The sequence below is a fragment of the Chenopodium album genome, chromosome 19 (assembly GCF_948465745.1).
Source record: "Chenopodium album chromosome 19, dcCheAlbu1.1, whole genome shotgun sequence".
Classification (NCBI taxonomy): domain Eukaryota; kingdom Viridiplantae; phylum Streptophyta; class Magnoliopsida; order Caryophyllales; family Amaranthaceae; genus Chenopodium; species Chenopodium album.
Window position 1 is genome coordinate 2,835,221 of NC_137852.1, and position 20,674 is coordinate 2,855,894.

Sequence of the window (20,674 nt, forward strand, 5' to 3'; positions counted from 1 at the left end):
CATCAATAATAATGGTTGGTGTAATGTGCAAATGTCATCAATAATTAGTTATTGGCCAATCTTTATTATAGAGTTTAATAAGTCACAATTTGAGTGTTCCATGAGATTTAGAATCTACACCAGAAAAAAGCTAATAAAATAAAGTGGATTTCTAACACAAATGGCATGTAAAATGTAATCACGATAACATAAATACGTTTCAATTTGACTTAAAATTATCAAAAAAAAAAAAAAAAAATCTAGCACCATTAACAACATCGTGAGTCGTGACACAATTTATTCTTTTGGCATAAAATCTATGAGCTCCCATATATTATTCGAGGTCTTCACTCTCATATTCTACTTAACTAGAACAATATGTCCAATCTTCTATATTTATATTAGTGAATCTAGCTGGCTAAAAGGGAACAAACTTTATACTAAGGCAAGAGAAATATTCTCCTTTACTCTAATGGTTGTCTAGTGGTTTCAAATTACGCTGAACTTGCCCCAAATATATCAAACGCATGAACTTTAATCCTTCAAATCAAACCTACATGGGAAAATATCATTCTACTTATACTTAAATCTAAAAAAATGTGTGAAACGATGTTGCTATCAAACTATGTCTTAGTGTGAAAATACTAGATTTAGCACGCAACATAAACTAAACTTCAATGTTACACATTAAAGGTGAACATTTACAAAAGTTGGCTAGCTTTTTTATATTTTATTGAATACTTATTAAATTAATTGACCAACTTGAATTTGAACTACGATTCAGATCAAGTCTTACCGAAATCGGATTTCCATTGTTAAAAGTTTAACTTTTGCAACTTTCGATAAAATTTTATTAATGATGGACTATTTAAGTACTTATTTCATTATATAATTGACTATTGAATTAAGTGTATTAGGTTAGAAAGTTCAAATAAGAAAAATTAAAAGAAAAAAATGTCTACCGTACAATATAATACACATATAACGAAAGTATATATGTCCTATTTAACTAGCTTCAGTAGTTTATCATATTAGTTTTTAATTAGCACACCTTTTCACCAATCTTAACCGTGGAACACATGAGAAAATCATTATAATAACAATAAAATATCTAATGCCCACCATGGTAGGTGATAATTGTCCAAGGCCCCCTCTTCCTTCCTCCCTTCCAACCTTAAGGCCCAAATAATTAAAATAAAATATCTATTGTTTTTTTAAATATAATATAGAAAAGTATATTTTGTACGAAGAAATTGATTGGGCAACATAATATGACCCATAAAATTATTTATATTAACCTACTTGTTTATTACGGAGTATAATGTTTTTTTAATCTAATAGTGTTATAGTGGTTCATAGTCACATCCCTCAAATCAAATGAATTTTGTTGAGAACATTTAGTGATCATATGCATTGTACTTCATCTATAATTTGAAGCATCCAATTGTCGTGGAAAATTCGAAAGCAAGCACTTCAAATGATTTAATTTGGCTAGATTACCTTCATTAGAATTTATAATTAATTTGGATAGATGATATGTAGTTATGAGAAAATTCCATAGATTTGGATCATAATACAAGGAAAAGGAGCTTTAATTTGAAAAGATAGTTGCATTATCCATTTGATTATTGGAATTAATTACATATTCATATAGACTAAGACACCCTCTATATTAATAAAATTACCCCCACATTAATTATTAGAATCATAACTTAAATCACGTGAATCATATCACCAAGTGGGCTTAAATTCACCCTTTTTTTTTTCTTTTTTTTTTTTTTTGTCTTTCAACTTGTAGTAGCTAATCATGTTAGTGTGATAAGACTGCGTTTGGCTGTTGATCCAACATTTAACTGCTAGCTAGCTAGGGTCAATGTCAAGAAATGATTCTACTCATTGAATTGAAAGACAAGGAAGACTAATACCAGTTTAAATAATCGCTTTGTTCATACATCTAATTACAAGAGAAAGCGCGATGGAGTTCTTATTGAACTTTCACTCCTAGTACTGATTGATGCCAATATCCTTCACTTAATTTTAAGAAAAAAGAGGTAATTGTATTTTACAATATCGTCTTAAGATTTTGCAGTTATTTATGAAGTCCTCCATACTTACAGTCAAATTTATGCATTGATTAAACTGATAATAGAAATGTGTAGTGTCAACTAAACTAATTTAAAACAAAGGAAATATACAACTAATTGTAGATTTGTAGTTATCTAATCAATGTTCAATAATCCCATCATTATCAATCAAAACTCAAGACGCCACCCTATAAATTGAAAATTCAAAGCAACTTTTGTATGCTGGAGTGTGCCAAAGTATCTAGCTTAGTGCATTAGTGCTTTTAATTTTTTTATTTTTTTTTTTTATTTTTTTTTAATACAAAATGGTGTTACCTTTTCTACATATTTTATGGTCTAAAAGGCAAAAAAATGGAAACTTTTTGTTCATGTTTCTTTTGACTCTTATTTAATCCATGAATTAGACATAACAATTTATAAGTGTGCCCTACTTTAAGTGTGTTGTGTCGCACTTTTGATGCCATATTATCTGATGAGCACTTGAAAAAGTGAAGAACTACAAAGATTTGATTTTGTCAAGTGAATCCATCAAACTTAGGTCTTAATTTAAATGACGGGAAATCCACCGAGTCTTTAATTTATTTGCTGTCCGAGGTTTATTGTACTGTATTTTTTTATTAACTTAATTGTAACTTGTAAGGTATAAGGTATAAGGTATAAATACAATAGTAAGAGTGCCTGAGTAGCAATTAGCAAACCAAGATTAATAGTGTTCCAATCTTAGGCTAGCTAACCAAACAAGTTTGGTGGAGTTGGTGGGGAATTCATCTTGTGAATTTGAGGTCACAAGTTTGAGTTCCATCAACTACAGTTACGTTGCTTGAGAGTAAGGAGATTCCTCTCCTTACCTTCCGCCGTTATCCTATGTAGTTGGGCTGACTTAAATGTGAGATGTGCTGGTTCAATTAATTTTGCAAAGACCAAAACATTGTAACATAACCATGTTGGTGTACCCGGCCTATATTCTCGAGATCTAGTAAATTTCAATAAGTGAATGATAAGCATACCTGTTAGTGTATGTAAGTTTGAAACGTACACAAAACATTTTTAATTTAACTTGTCGTTAGTGATTTGTTGATATAAATTTCAAATTATGTCTTGTAATAGTGTCAAAACTGATAGAGTATAAAATATATTCATGGGCCTCAACCATCAGCTTAAGCTTTTGGTTGAGTTGGTCCTCTAACATGGTATCAGAGCCAGGCCTACGGTTTGGGACCTTTAATGGCATCAAGTATTCTGGGCCTAGTTGAATTGGATCAAGTGATCCTTGAGTTAAAGGGACCTTACATGTGAGGGGGAGTGTTGAAGAATAAACCTTTCAAGTGTCACCACATGTAAGTATCCCACATTGGTTGAAGATGAAAGAGTAAATTACTTTATAAGGCTAAGGGGCTACTCCTTCTATTGCCATATGGTTTTGGGAGGGAACTCCTTTGGACTTGTGAATTAAAAGTGGACTCTCTCTCTCTTGGTTTGCGGGTGCGGCCCAAGCCCGCGTTTAACATGGCATCAGAGCCAGCGTGACACAAAGGTCACGGGTTCGAATCTCATCCGCCCCTCCTTTAAAGTGGAATTAATTCGCACCAGGTATGGGTGAGCTTGTGTTGCATCCACATTTCAAGCCCAAAGGGCCTTTCATGTAAGGGGGAGTGATAGTGTATAAAACATATTTTTGGGCCTCAACCATCAGCTTAAGCTTTTGGTTGAGTTCATGAGTTGGTCCTCTAACAAAAACTACTTATATACATTAAAGGGCTGCAATTTTTGACTCGACACGTATTATCCACGGATATATCTTAGTTATTGATGGTGATCCAAGCTAATCAATGCTAAAAGAACAAAGTACTCCGTATGAGCTATCAAAAGAAAAATGTGCATAATCGTTTAAGAGAATAATAGCAAAAACCATCATTAATTAGTTCAGTACATGCGTACGTAAACTAAACAACAAATGAGAATAATCATGACAAACAAAAGATGATTTAAATTCAGGAACCCAAACGCCAAGTAGTTAGGCAAGTAGTAGTACTTTGTCAATTGTCATATATAGGCTGCTTTACAAATATTACAACTACAAAACCAAGCAACTCCGACATCATTTTATGGGTCATGAATCAATGAGTCGTGCTGACAGCTGCTTCCACTTGCTCGGATTATTATTGTGTTACATGTATCTGCATTTTTCTGTATCTTTCAATTCATTTTTTACATCAACAACTAACCATAAACCAAGTATATAGAACAAGTAATTAAAATCTTCATTTTTATATGTTGACTTAATCATCAATCATCATTGACATTATGATATTTATATATTTCCGTATTTATGTATATGAAGACACAAATAATGCACGTTAATTGTGATCTGAGTAGCTTAAATATCTTATTGGAAAGATAATACGGGGTAGATGACATAACCAACTTATTATAAGCACCAGAAAGTACATTTCACGACTCATTTGGCTTTGAGATAGATTGAACCTAGCTGGTCTAAGGCACGCTATAAAAGACAAAGGAAGTAATATTGAAACATTTAACCCGTTCATTAACTTTGCTAGCACAAGAACAAGTTTGATTTGACAATAGATTCTTATCTTTGGCATCAATTAGAAAGTTTGAAATGGCCCACATCTAAATTAGGAAGGGTATATATGGCATGCAGTGCATGTCTTCTAGGGTAATATAAGTAAAATGATTGAAAAACTTGAGATGGAATGAATGGGATAAGTACAAAGACACCTACAGCAATTGAATTGGCAAAAATGATGAAATTGGGAAGCAAATAATATAGAAAGTGAATGCATAAATCAGTTGTTGGAGTAGCATAAATGACCCCAGCTGAAAAAAATGGTTTTTTTTCCATCATAATATATAATATTAAATATGATACGGACCACTCATGTCATTTTAATTGGATGATGAGAATGATGCATGCATAGTACATGCATGCACCTTCTAATTTTATTGTTATAGATGTCCCAAAGAGTAAAGGCCATACCTTTAATGATTTGATATGGCTTACATATGTTGGCATTCAGTTCTAATGTCCTGTGATTTCTGTTCCTTTTGTCCTCCTCTCTGTCTCTACATCAGTAATAATGGTTAATACTACCTCCGTCTCTATATAATTAAAATATTTTTATTGTGTGATAATTAACAGTAGCAGACTAGATTTATATTACATCGATCATAGTTAATGTGATAAGTAAAGGTATTATTAATCGGCCAAACTTATATATTTGCATGCATATGTGTCCAATCAAATTTGAGCATTTTATTTTGAAACAGAAATAGTACGAAATACAAAATATTATATTGACTAAGATTGAAAAGAAATTTTAATTCTTGCTAAAGTAAAAGACAATATTATATATACGAAGTATATCATCGAGTACTTCATAAAAGACAATAGATCAATATCACCTTTTATATTGATGTTAACACTTACATATTGTTCACACACTTGTCAATGTAAAACTTTAATTGCTGTATACTCCGTATTTAACTTTTTATTACTAAAAAAATATATAGTTGATATGTTAAATATATTTATTGGAACAATTTTTTTTTTTTAAGAGGGAAAAAAAGATTTATTGAAACAATCTAAAGCCTTACATGATACTTTGTGATATTTCCCTTGAAAACGATGATCAAAGTAAAATTTGTGAATATTGCTAAATTTCAACAAGTTAACATCAATATGAAAGAAATGAAATAGAGTACGAAGTAGTATATTTGAAGGTGCATGCATGTGGAGTTCAAATGTCGTCCTTTACTTGAGCAAAAGATTTTTAGCCTCGATCACTTAATTGCTAGCTTAGATTTTAAATGTTACATATGTATGTGGAGCCTTGCACACGATGTGTGCGTTTGTGTATTAAAGACATTTTTCGTCCAACTACTCTTACAATTCTGATGTTTTTCATACAATTGTTGTTATATCTTTGACGTCTTCTTTACGGCCTATCTAATGTGTTTTTGAGGTTTTCAACCTCAATGTAACACAAACCACAAGCAAAAAACCAAAACAATAAAACAAAACCAAACAAAAAAAACCTAGCAAAATTACTTTTATTTGTTTGGAGCTCTTGGGAGATCTACAACTTTTCTTATGAATTTAACTAGTCTTCTACTTCTAACGTCCAAATCAAACATGCATACTGTATATAATACTACGTATAATAACACGAATTCCAAAATTAGCATCTCACGTTAATATGACCATTGACCAAATTAAAGAAAATAGCTACACAGCAAAACATATCTTCCAATTCTCCTATAGTCCTATGTATAGTTACACGTTGTTGATATTGATATTTGATCATAAAATCTTACACACTATTACTACAGAAATGCAAATGTTTTTCACAATTACACAGACTTCGGCGCAATGACTGTCCATATATTTACATTTTCGGCGTAATTATTTTGTAAGGACCATTAGCTAAGTTTGTAGAATTTTGTTACTTGTTTATTTTTTTTGGGTTTTTCTACATGGTACCCCTAAGTTATTGGGTTTTTTACATTGTACCCTTTTAAATTCAAAGTTCTACAAGGTGTCCTGCTGTTTTTGGGTTTTTCTACATGGTGCCCTTGAGTTGTAAAATAAATGACTCTAACTTAATTTGACTCAAACCAACACCATCTAAATGATCTATTTACCACTTCTATATTTATATTAGGTGGAGGAATCACCAATCTTCATTATTCGCTATTTAGTGGAACTTTTGTAGGATTGTTTGAGATGAAAGATAAGAATTTTAGAGGGGACTCAAGTTGTTAGTCTTTTTTTTTTGCAATAAACATGCTAGTTGTGTCTTTGAGGGTGCTTAATAAGTCGTTTAGATGATGTTGGTTTGAGTCAAATTAATTTAGAGTCATTTATTTTACTACTCAAGGGTACCATATTGAAAAATCCAAAAACTCAAGCGTATAATATAAAATATACTAATAGCTCAAGGTCACCTTGTAGAAATTTGAATTTAGGAGGCTATAAGGTAGAAAACTCAAAAACTCAAGGGTATAATATAAATTTTGGAAAGTTACATATCACAATCATTTATAACTGTCCAACTACTATTATTTCCCAAAATTGTTTGCATGATACCTGCCATCGAAAACTGCCCTATACCAAGTTTTGTCTTAACATTTTAGGGGCATTAAAAGTGTATGTTTATGGGACCTTTCCCTTATATCAGGAGTTATGAGAATATTAGAATATTAATTATAATATACACATCGAATATTGTTATTACTAGTATAATTTTATTAGACGACTATAATGTATGTAGGCTAATTTTAAAAGATTAATTAAGATAAAGGACAAATTAATCTAACGTAGTGTTAGGTAGCACTTAACTATCATGCTCGTTCATTTCTTGGTTTTCATTTGTCTTGATAATCATATAATTCTAGTTGTGATAAACAGGATTATGTAGCTAATTACACATTTACACCAAGTATTGCATGTATTCAATGTATCACTTTGCCTTATCAAGTGGTAGCATTGCTTACTAAAAAAATTTAGTTAAGATTATAGCGATTATGGCCCACCCAAATCCCCTAAAAAGGACTCATAGGTTGGTAATTATCAAGTGCAACTCCCCTTGTACTTTTTGTTTTTGACATATTGACCACTTGTACTTGTTGATGGTGGGTTTTCAATTTCATTCGTAAACTCAACTGTTAGTTATTTAACAACTAAAATATAATGTAAGAGCATCTTTCATCAATAAAAAAAAAAAAAAATTAATAATAATAATTTTTGTCCACTGTACCATTTGTAAAACAGTCTTTTAATTTGAAAGTTTTTTTTTTAAAATTTTTTAAAATGGGAATATTTCGAAAGTTAAAGAAGGGTATATTAAGCGAAAAAAAAAATATATTGACAGTCAGTTCCGCCACATATTAGTTAAATTGATATACAAAATACTGAGTTAATGAGGAAAAAGTACCCTCTATATCTTTAATATTCGGTCACAAAATATTGTGAGATTGTGGGTTTTATTTTTGTTATTTTTTTTTTCTTTGGTCAAATAGAAGTTTGTTTAACTTGGGTGTGTTTGTTTAGCTTGGGTATGTTTGTTCATAAAGTGTGTTTATAAAACTATTGAATTTTAACTAACATTTAATTCATCTAATATCCAAGGCAAGTGCCCCTAGCTAGTGGAATCTTATATTCTACAAATATATGTAATCTGTCGATTAAGAAAAAAATTCAAACAATCAAACATCAAGGATGAGATCAATATTAGTGTCTAGTGCATTCATTAAATAATGTTAGTTTCCTTTAGTTTTTCTTGTATGAGTCAATAAATATACGAGGATATAGAAGTTTCATCAACTGCTTTATCGGTAAAACAATATGACCTCAACAAATAATGAACTCAAGGAAAAATATTATAAGGAGTATAGTATGTATATTAGTACATTGAATTATTGACCTTAATTAGGTCGTATATTCGTAATATTACAAAATAATGTCAATAATGTGTCATCATGCATGTTTTTACTATTTTTGACATAATGCATGTTTTTAGTTTTTTACTATACATAGATTGAAGTAGAAAATATTCCTAACAGTATTAAACTAACACTCAAACTGATATTTTTAATCTTTATGTATTTTTTTTTTTTTTTTGAGGGAATTGTGTATGTTATTTAGTAGCCCAATAATTATCTCCCAAATCTTAGGGAGAAACCAATTAAAAAGGAGGAGGGGATCAAGCCCAAGTATACGTACAATCGTAGCGTAGATTGCTATAAATTTATACAACTAGAGTACCCCACTAAAATTCTTTGATGTGAGATTCACAAGTAACATCACATAATACAAGTAACATCACATAATTTGTTTCTTTGGTTTGGCCTTAATGGGAAATTTTTAAGGAACTCTATTTTAGTCGCATTATGTACTACTTTAGGATGTATAAAAAACTTTGGTCACCATTTCTAAACTAGAAGTCTAGCACAAGTAACAATGAAAAGTACATAAAGAAAGACTGAGAAAAATGGTTTCATTTCATACTAATATACTATTAACTGCTATTAGTTTCGGATAGAGAGAGTACAACATTAAGTGGAGTTTATAAAAATCAAAAAAGCTAAGGCGACACCAATCACTAGCTAAAGACTATGATAACGAAACTGGAACAAATAATCCAATAACTAAAATTTCCAAGTTAAAACAAACACTAAAACATCATCAACGAGCATGCTAACCAAAGATTCCAAGAAAAAAAAATTGTTAGTTGTTGAAGTGAAGCTATCAACATCAGTAATCAACAACATTATCTAAGTAATTTGTAAGCATTAGGCCGGTGTAGGAATGACGGGCTCTCTATTTGATATACACAAATATATACATACAAATCATACATGCGGCTAATAATAAGTAGCTACCTATTTAGCTACACCAATTTAGTTCAAAGAACATGAAAACCAATTAGTCAAATACCATGAACATTGTACAATAAACCAAAAGTTAATTATGAATAAAAACTATAGGTTATGTACAACTTTTTGACTTGGACCGTTATCTAAGCATGCAGGCTAATATAGGTGCAGGTAATATAATAATTTATTAATTCATGCAGGTTATTTGTACTGAAAATAGTAAGACCAAGATTGCGAGCTTTCAACGTCAAAGAAATAGAGGTTGTTTGTGGTTAGCTTGCTTATATCAGGTTCCACGAATGTGATGCATGCACTTCTCTAATTCACTGAACTGCTGGCTAGCTAGCTACCTCGTTAGGTTCAACCTTTTATTATTTTTTATTTTTATATTTTTATTTTTTTATTGTATTGTTTTCTAGGTGGAGTGTGCACCTGCTTTCCCACCAACACTGATTAGTTTTTTAAGCAAGCTTTTAATTTAATTGTGGTAGGCTCTTTTATAGAATTATATAGATTGAATTTTTGGGCTCGAATTAGGGATCGGGTTTCTCTTCAGTGATCTATTGTTAGGAAATTAGGCAATTAGCTCCTAAGCTAAGCAGGTTTTTTTTACCACAACATAATGAAAATAATAATAAAGCAAATAAATGATATTCTTCCTTTTTTTTTTTTTTTTTTTTTTTTAAAGCAACGCATTTTCTGTATGGCCGCCTGACACACACCAAAACACTAAATGAGTAACCCCTGATTAATAGAATAACTATTGATCGAGTAACCCCTGATCGAAAAAAGTAACTCCCGACCAAGTAACTATTGACCGATCGAGTAACCCCTGAATAAATAAACTCTGACCGAGTAACCCCTGACCGACCGAGTAACCCTTGAATAAGGGCTTGTTCACTTCAACTTAATTTTGCTCATCACGGAGTGTATAAAACGAGCTAAAAATTATTCTTCGATGCACCTACCTTGCATCTATATGCATCCGGGTACCCACATATGCTCTTCGACACATTTTAAACAAAAATAAAAAGCTAGGTAAAAAAAATTAGAACCATTACGAATCAATAGTTAGTTTGGGCATCGAAATTTGATGTTTTAGAAAGCCATTTTCGATTGTTCCCTAATATTTTTGCGACTTCATTGACAACATATGATTTTTGTTTTTGATCTAATTCCAGGCCATTAATTAATTGACCTGCCTTAGGTAATTAGTTAATTACTCCTTTAGATAACCAAAACTTTTAGAAAGAGGTGGTGTAAAATCCAACTTATCGACCTATCTAAACTTATTTTAACTAAATAAACTTACGCATACATCTTCTATGTTCTATTATCTTATTAAATTTGTGTTTTTCTCGTTTTGCCGCTGTCTAACTGATTTAAATTTCGTGCAGCGTAGCGTTGCAATGCAAATAGTCAATTAGTGTATGTGATAGTGTAATGCTGCCAACAATTAGTGAACTGTTCTTTTTAATTACTTAATATCCCGTTATTAAAGGGAAGACATTACTTGTCTTGAACTGGCATACAAGTGGCACATAACATCCAACCTGAGATGTTATAATTATTAATTAAATATAATTAATCCAAAGTTTATAGTACTATCAAACCCATAAGTCAAATATTAAACTAATGTCATAATATTTGGTTATTTCCAACATGATTCTTATTAGATTGCTTGATACTACTGTATCCCTTACTATAATTATGAAACTCTAAATAATTATTATGGTCACGCCGACATATCAAAATTGGCGGTTTTTATGGTTACATTTAGAAAGATTCTCTTAACCGACTTTTCATGACAAAGAGATTTGTAAATCAAGTCTTAAGGTTAGCTAATTAATAAAGCTGTTATATTTAGTAATAATGTAACATAGTTATTTACTTATTTAATAATAACAACAATAAATATCTCAACTTGACCATTGTTAGTTTATGTTATAGTACGAGACAGTTAGGAATATTAAGATAAAATGTGATTATCAAACCATATTATAAAACTAATGGGGATTTGAAGAATGACAGCCAACATACAGAACGTAAATAGTCGGCGCTACCCCATTTTTACTAGTACGTATATATGTTCTGTCAAAATTAAACATTCATTGCATAAGATTAAATTTGTTTTGTTATTTTTGATACAGAGTATGTAGTTTGATTTTATTTGTACATTCTTCTTTAATTGTTGGATGGAGTTTGATATATTTGTACTTTTTATATTGTTTAATTTGTCTTACAAATGTGAATCGAAAACATTTTAATTCACTGAATGAGCTTTGCTATTCAATTCAAACTTGTCTAGCCCTAATTTATATACCAATTTAAATCTGAGCTCAAGCTCACCAAATAAATAGTATTTTAATTAGAGTTGGTTATTTAAAACTTTTGTATGTTGGTACAAAAATTTCATTCCATCCATTAAGAGTCGATGTCCCGTCAAAAAAAAAAAAAAAGAGTTGATGTCACATATAAATGATAAAGTCTTAGATTCGATGTCACATATAACTGATTAAATCTAAATATTATTTTGTATATATGGGTCTTTTTTGTCAATTTGTGAACTACTTCGTATGTAATAAATTGGGCTACAAAACTGTACAATGTTGAATGGACAAAGACTTTGCCAAATGTCAACCAACTATATATGAGTAAGCTATATACTTAGGTATATAAGGAACAGATAAAATTATCACAATAGCATGTCATGTATAGGCTTATGGGCTAAATGATAATCAGGCCTTAAATATGCATTAGCTATGCGGCTGTGCCTATAGTCTATAGATAACAAGGTTGGTAAATAACAAACCTATTATATTAGGTAAATTCATTTGTTTCATGACCACATAAATGATGGCAAATTTTATTTAATTTTGTTGATATATATACCGTACCTACTCAAATAAAAAACATTTTGTTCGTTCAATATTCCTACTCCGTATTACATTTTCAACATTTAATTATACGCTTATCTCTAAGAGCTTGCGAATTTTTCTAACATATAAGTTCATCTTTGATCCCTCCATTCTTCATTAACATTATCTATTATCTTTCGTATATAACTCTGTAACTAGGAAACTTCATATCTTCAATTTTGTTTTTCTCGAAATAAGTGACAATAGATCCAAAATTGTGGAGATAGTTCCCTCTAGGGTTTTCCCTTGGGAGGGTTTTCCCTAGCCTCTTTTGCTAGGGGTTTTTCATCGTTTTTTCTTCAATCCTTCCATACTTCTCTAGTCTCTTCATCTCCTTCATTCTTGATTTTTATTTGTGAATTTTGTAGGGGCTTCCATTGGTTTTTACCGGTGGAAAGCCCCAAATTTTCTTTAATTGCTTTCAATAAAAAGAAACCATCCTTAAGATGGTGTTCATGGTAGGGATTTTAATTACTTGTTTATTGAAGAATGAAGATCGAAGGTTTCGCAATTTCTACCGGAGTTTAGAAGACCACTGAAGTATATTCATCCAAAAAATTATGCATCTGCAAATCTTATGCTGATTTAGAGCGAACTCACAGATTGCATTGCTTCGGATGAAGTTTTTGAAAAGGCTATTATCAATCGATTCTGCGATGTTATTTTTAGGGTTTTATACATTTTTGTTGGAATTTTAAATTTCTCAAAAATTATTTGTAAGTGTCATTTGGCTATTTTATAAATGAAACCTCGAATCTTCCCGTCAAAAAATAAAAATAAAAATAAAAAAAAAATTCCAAAATTGTGAAAACTACAAAAATAAGCTAATGGGTACACCGTGCACTATAAAGTCTACAAGCCGCAAATTGAGCAACGACTTAAAAAAACACGTTAAAAATATGAAAACTATCCATTGATTTTTGTCCCATCTAATGCAGTAATGCCTAAGAATATAAGATGCACAAAATCAAAGTTGATAATATTCCCAAATCCCAAAATAAATGATACTAATATCTCTTGGATCCCGTGGTAATTCGGGTCAAACCATTGTACTTTCTTAGTCGGAGCTCCGTGGAATATGTACTCAAACTAGATAAGAGCGTGTATACAACACGGTAAAAAGTTAAGGATTTGAGTTAAAATGAAAGGAAAAGATGTAAGACACGCAGAGAACACGTGAGTGATTCGATTGCATGGATTAATTGGGAATTGAGAAGAATGGCGGATATCTGCGATTTGCCGGGTGAGTTAGAGGAAACCCTTTATCCCAAGAAATTTAGTAGCTAGCTTGCCATTTATTTTTAATTTGGTCCAATTACACCCTCTGTTTTCTCCAATGAAGACCGATTGATCGAGGGGATTTTTTTGTTGACTATCATGCCTTGACTCACTAATATGTTCACTATCATATAATGGTAGTTTCGATGAATTCGATCTCAGAAATTTGTTTTACCTACGATCTTGGGAGCACCGAACATGAAGCTCTCTTCAATTTGTATAACAAGCGGTTCATTTATTCATGTACATTTCATAATATAAACGTATGTACAAGATAAGTGTGTTATTTATTCGTATAATTAACAAACTCTAGTTTTACGATTGTACATTTGTACAAGATGAATATGTCCACGCGGCATCATATATATATATATATATATATATATATATATATATATATATTTCTTTTTTTTTTGAGGAAACGCAGCATCATATATATCTTGTAAAGAAACATGTTATACTCCGTATAATTTTCGTTTGCATGATATGTATGATACAAAGCTAATATAATTTTGAGTCACATGTATATTTTTTTTTTTTTTTTTTTGAAACCTTTGAGTCACATGTATATTGGTTTGATAAAATAAAAATTGCATCGTAACTCCTACCATATAAATGAGAACCATACCTTCTTAAATAACGGTAACAATGGAGGCATGGAGGTTACAACTTACAAAGCCACCAAGAAGTGTAGTATGGTTGTTTCAAATTCACAAATTTCGGAAACATGGTTGTTACATGCAAAATACCAAGTTGTTGCATGAAAAATTCCGATATGGTTATACGTTTATATTTTTATAGTTGTCACACCACTTTAACCTCGACATACTTCAATTTATCAACTTTTTTTTAATGGAAAAAATATAACCATTAATCCGCCACCTCAACTCTATTACACAATCCCTCCATATCCATATGACAATCACAATATTTTATTTTTTATTATTTTTTCTCGAGACAATTACAAAATTTAAAAGTCTAGCCTTTCATCCCATTAAGAAAATTCTTATCAAAATATATACCGAGTACTTTATAGCATACTAATATTTCGATCTATGTTGCAATTAATAAGAAACAAATATAACAAAGTATAATGGAACTTAGGTGTTGTTTGATGCAAAGAAAAACTCTTTTAAATTAAAAATGGTTTCATGAAAAATACATGAATAGTTTGCCAAATTTATTTTCTATAAGAAAAAAATCAAAATAGAAGTGGCATGAAAAACATCAATTATGGGACTATGAAAGCATAGAAAGGGAGTGGAAGAAAGGAGGAAAATGTGACTTTTATTTGTACCTTAAAAAATTATAAATCTCGTTTTTAAGAACTACGGAATATATTCACTGATTTTTACGAACCAAATAAAGATACTAGAACCAATTTTCCCAGCAATATAGTTTTAATCCCAACAAAACATTAACCTCTCGTATTTATCCATGGATTTATGTATCCTAAATACCCAATGCATTAGCAATTGACTATGGACGGAATATCAGAGTATATTTTTTTTTTGGAGGGAATATCAAAGTATATACAGAGTAACTAGTTTAGTATTTGTCCAGCAAATTCGTAAAATAGTCAGAGCACCAATTTTAAATTATAAAAAGAAAAAAAAAAAAAACTAAATGATTGAAAGAAAACCTGTCAAATGTAGAGAGAATTAACTAAAAGAGTCAGCTCCCTTAACTCTGAGCATAATAGTACAACACATTTTCCACCTCAGCATCATCATTCATGAACCCAATCTCCCTTCCCACCTCCTATAAATACCACTCTTCACACCCCCCATTTTTCATCACTCCTCACTCCCTCCTCCTCTCCCTTACCCCCTCCTCCCTATATCCTCGCTTTGGCGGAACTTGATTTAATTTAATAAAATTATCGGAAATCACCGGTCTCCCGGTTCCGAAAACAAAAAAACAAAAATGACTTGCTCAGAATTAATATCATCATCCACTACAGTAGTTTCAAAAACCACTGTTATCCCCTCCCAACCTTCCACCATGGAAGACCTTAAACTCTCAGTCTCTGACCTCCCTATGCTTTCCTGCCATTACATTCAAAAAGGCTGTCTATTCACCCGACCACCCATCAATTCACCCGCTTTGATTTCCCTCCTTAAGGAAGGCCTAGCTGTTACCCTAACCCATTTCCCCGCCCTCGCCGGGCGGTTCATGACCGATTCACTCGGTTACGTTCATATTACTTGCAACGATTCGGGAATTGACTTCATTCACGCCACGGCAAAGAGTGTCTTTATCCGTGACATTCTCTCTCCTACCGACGTCCCTGACGTCGTTAAGGAGTTCTTCACCTATGATCGGACTGTTAGTTATAAAGGTCATTTTCAGCCGTTGTTGGCGGTTCAGGTCACGGAGCTTGCTGACGGTGTTTTCATCGGTTGCTCTGTTAATCACTCTGTTACTGACGGAACTTCTTTCTGGAATTTCTTCAATACTTTTGCTGAGGTTTGCAAAGGAGTGAAGAGAATCTCGAAGTCGCCGGATTTTAGCCGGAATTCGGTGATTATCTCGCCGGCGGTTCTGAAGGTTCCAGAAGGTGGACCGGTGGTTACCTTCAATGAGAAGGAGCCTTTAAGAGAGAGAATTTTCAGTTTTAGCAGAGAAGCGATTTTGGAGTTGAAATCGAAGGTGAATCACCGGAAATTGTCGAATTCCGCCGTTGAAATGCTCGGAAAACAGAGCAATGATCCATGGAATAACAACAAAGACGGAAAAATGGCATCGAAAATCGAGAATTGGTTACGAAACGCGGTTGCCGTTTCGAAACCTCAGAGCTTAACCGAAACGGAATCAATGGCGGTTGAGATCTCGTCTTTTCAATCCCTCTCCGCGCTGCTATGGAGGTGTGTTACACGCGCGAGAAAACTAAATCCTGATAAAACGACGACGTTTAGGATGGCGGTTAATTGCCGTCATAGATTGGAGCCGAAGTTGGACCCACTTTACTTCGGAAACGCGATTCAGAGCATCCCAACCGTTGCTTTGGTTGATGATGTGTTGTCCAAGGATCTACGGTGGGCCGCGGAGCAGCTGAATAAAAACGTCAAGGATCATGGAAACGACACCGTTAGGAAGTATGTTTCTGAATGGGAGAGTAACCCCAGGACTTTTCCTTTGGGTAATTTTGATGGGGCGATGATTACAATGGGTAGTTCGCCCCGGTTCCCTATGTACGATAATGATTTCGGGTGGGGGAGACCCGTGGCGGTGAGAAGCGGGCGGGCTAATAAATTCGATGGGAAGATATCAGCTTTCCCGGGTCGGGAGGGTGGAGGAAGTGTGGACCTTGAGGTGGTTTTGTCACCCGAGACGATGGCGGGTCTTGAATCCGACCCGGAGTTTATGCAATTTGTAACTAGTTGTTAGGCCCTAAATTGAGAATTTGAAGTGGATGTTGTTGGGTTGTAAATTTGATTGATGACCCTGAAGGGTCAACCCGTGGTGTTTACCGGGTCATCGAGTTGATGGGTGGGTGAGAAGATGAGAGAAAGCGGCCTTTTTCCTATTTCTTTTTTCCCCTTATTTTATGTTCTTCTATCTTAACCTTCTATTGTGCCATAATTCTAATTCTAATTGCAATCTTACTTTTTACATTAATCCTTATATTATTAAAGTACAAATATATTTTATTTGAAATCCAGACTGTTTGATTAATCAAATTTTTTGTGATTAGACAAAGTTGACTTTTTAAAAAAAAAAATTGATTTGAGTATTTATGCTAAGATAATGGAAGTGTGTGAAACTGTTTGACAAATGACCAAAATCTGTATATGTCAAGGTCAAATACATCAATCATAAAATCATGACATTAAAATTATGAGAAATAATTCCACTTTTTATATTAAAAAAACACGTGGCTACTAACACTAAAAATGATAGGTTTAGTCTGTCAGATGCTCTATGTTATGGATAATGAGGTAGAATCTGATTATTTGCCAACTTAAATTTTGTAAACAAGATGAGGGATAATTAATAATGGTGACAACACTGGAATATGACGATAATGGAGGGAGTCAAGGGAATGCAAATTGCCACACTGTCACCCCAAATCAAGTATCTATACCTTCCTCCATTAAAAGAAAAAGGAGGAAAAAAAAAAATTATAGAGACTCACTCATCACTAACTTATTAATTCCAAATGTATTAGATTTTCGGGGATTGAAAAGTTAGATTAGTGGGACTCGACTCGACTATAAATATTACTCCCTCCGTTTTTAGATAGTTGCTTCATTTCTCCATGTGCGGAGTTTAAGGAGAAATTGGAGAATATAATAAAATATGGAGGTAATGAGGTAGTTGAGAAAATAAAAAATTGTAAAAAGCAGAAGTAGTGGAAGAATAAGAGAAGAGAGTATTATGTTGGGTCTACCAAGTGTGAAAAATGAATTAAATATTGTAAAAGCTTTCCAAAAAAGGAAATGGAGCAAATATTTAAAAACGGTCGGAAAAGGAAAGTGGAGCATGTATTTAAAAACAGAGGGAGTAGATAAAACTAATATTTTATTTTATAAAAAATAAAATATTATTGCCTTTTAAACAAAGTAGTAGATTAATCAATTGTTCGACATTTTTTTACTTTAATAAACTATAGAAAAATATTGTGCTAAAATTATGGTCATATTGATAATCATATTTAGAAAAAAGGTAACACTAAAGGTCTGTTCTCTTTAGATTATTTTCAGTTCAGTTCAGTTATTAATTTCCTTCTCTCATAAAATATTCAGTTCACTTCAGTTCAGTTTCAATAAGGGCATGTTATCTTCAGCTTATTTTCAATTCAGTTCAGTTTAATTCAGCTCCAATAAGTTCAATTCAATTCTTATCTTAATTTCCTTCTCTCATAAAATATTCAGTTTAGTTCAGTTCAGCTCCAATAAGTTCATTTCAGTTCAGTTCCAATAAGGGCCTATTCTCATTGACTGAACTCAGCTGAAATGAACTGAACTGAACTCAGCTGAACTGAACTAAACTGAAATGAATATTTTATAAGAGAAGGAAATTAGGAGCTGAACTGAACTCAACGTAAGAGAACAGGCCCTAAGTTCAGTTCAGTTCAGCTCAGTTTAGTCAATCAGTTAAGCCCTAAATTCAATTTAGTTCAACTCAGCTCAGTCAATCAGAACAGGCCCTAAGACTTTAGACTTGATAGTCAACGATAATTGCTGATATCCATTTCATGGTATTAGAAAACGAAATAACAATTACAAACAAATGAAGTAAAAACTATGGAATACCTTGCAAAAGGGCCTCTAATTCCGACAACCTTAGTTGAACATGGGTCCTCCTACTAGCACTAATAATCCTGCTCCTTACCCTCCTTGCTCGGGCTCACATAACTCACATAATTTGGATAATTGTACTCATAATTTAGGATTATCAAAATAAGATAATATCCAAATTCATAGTTATCATCACCATTTTTTTTGAAAGAAGCACCATATATAACTTTGAGTCATCAAAGATTTTATTTTATTTTTTTTACTAGCAATAAATAGTCAACAGACCATCTCATAATTTTAGTTCACAACATAGTTTCTTTTCCAATACCCTGACGATGGTTGATTGAAAGGCACGATAAGCCAATGCCATTAACTGATAATTATTGTGCCTTTCATTATTAAACTTAACTATTCACAGTTATTTTCCTCCGAAACAATTATTGAGTCTTCATGTCTACAATTCCAGTAGTAACACAAAAATCTCGCAAATTAGTATAAGGGCATAATAGAATCCGTAATGAAAAATTTCATATTCCTCATTAGTAGAAGAAGGCCAACGAACATACGAAGTATAACTCAACGAAAGCTATGAGACCTACACCGCTAGCCAACTGCGCCACCACCCCTTTCTAAGTTTATTTAAGTCTTCAAAAAAAATAAAAAAATAATTAAAAAAATAATTAAAAAAAAAAAACGAAGTATAATATTACTATAGTTTTTAAGATAAATTATCCTAATAATTAGATGTATATCAGTATATATAAGAGTACCGACAAGCCAGAAAAATATGTACCACCACATACAAGATATTAGGGTTAATTTTCCAATCGAGATTGGATTGTTTAACAACTCTCGGATATTTGTGTAACATACGGACCCTTCATGTACTCCAGAGTAGACAGAGAGAGACTTCGATTACGCAAGATTGCCATAAGGGTAATTCCAAAGATAACAATGTTGGGACAAGAGTGTCCACATTTAGAACTTTGAAGTTGAAAAAAATGGTTTCGAATTTTTTAAGAAAAAATCCGAACAAGGGGGTCGCTAGGAAGGGATGGTCCTATCTATTATTGGTCTAAAAACAACCTAGAAGCACATACTCTCGACAGAAATCTATAATTTACACAATCCATATTAATTTGCACCACCTTTTGAAGACTCCTCAAATATCATGTACAATCCTATAATAACATAGATTTTCCAAGAAGAATGATCCAAACACCACAAAACAATGTACGTTTCTGATATCATTTTCTCAAATCCTTTTGCCAGGAACGCAGTATTCTGTTTCGACATCTCATCACTAACCAGAAAAACAGACCAGGCACAATTCCAAGGCGGAATCAAACATTACAACTAGCATAAAGATTTCCTTTAGTATGTCTTCATGCATATATTCGACAACCCAAAAGTCGAACCATCTCCATATCGCACTGTTTTTGTGCCATGTGTAACAGACATGCATGTATGTATAACTGCTTCGGTTCAGGATGTTCCAAAGTCACTCCCTGTTAGGAGAGCGACAGGGAAAATCAATGCAACAAAGTTATGAAATTCTGTTTCTCGCAGCAGTTTCAGTTAGCAGATAAGGGCATAAGGCTAAAGATAAGAGGCCAATTCAGACACCTCAGTAATGCTCAAAACCAAGCTGCAAAAAATCCACACTCCAACCATTTGGCGAGAGGAGAGAAAATAGTGCATGTTCTCTGGTAATTTTGTCAATGAATACTGATGAAGAAAAGGATAAAACTCATAAAAACAATAAATGAAAGAA

General features: G+C 32.4%; 1 protein-coding gene across 1 annotated transcript; it reads left to right on the plus strand.

Annotated features, from left to right (window-relative positions):
- Positions 1-15,469: 15,469 nt before the first annotated feature.
- On the plus strand, positions 15,470-17,278 carry LOC145594527 (putative acetyltransferase At3g50280). Its single transcript, XM_081650839.1, has one exon. It carries the CDS (start codon positions 15,584-15,586, stop codon positions 17,045-17,047), a length of 1,464 nt encoding a protein of 487 aa, XP_081506965.1. The 5' UTR covers positions 15,470-15,583; the 3' UTR covers positions 17,048-17,278.
- Positions 17,279-20,674: the final 3,396 nt, after the last annotated feature.

Excerpts from the sequence above, each read along its gene's own strand:
- LOC145594527 (XM_081650839.1), top strand. The coding sequence starts at position 15,584 with ATGACTTGCTCAGAATTAATATCATCATCCACTACAGTAGTTTCAAAA.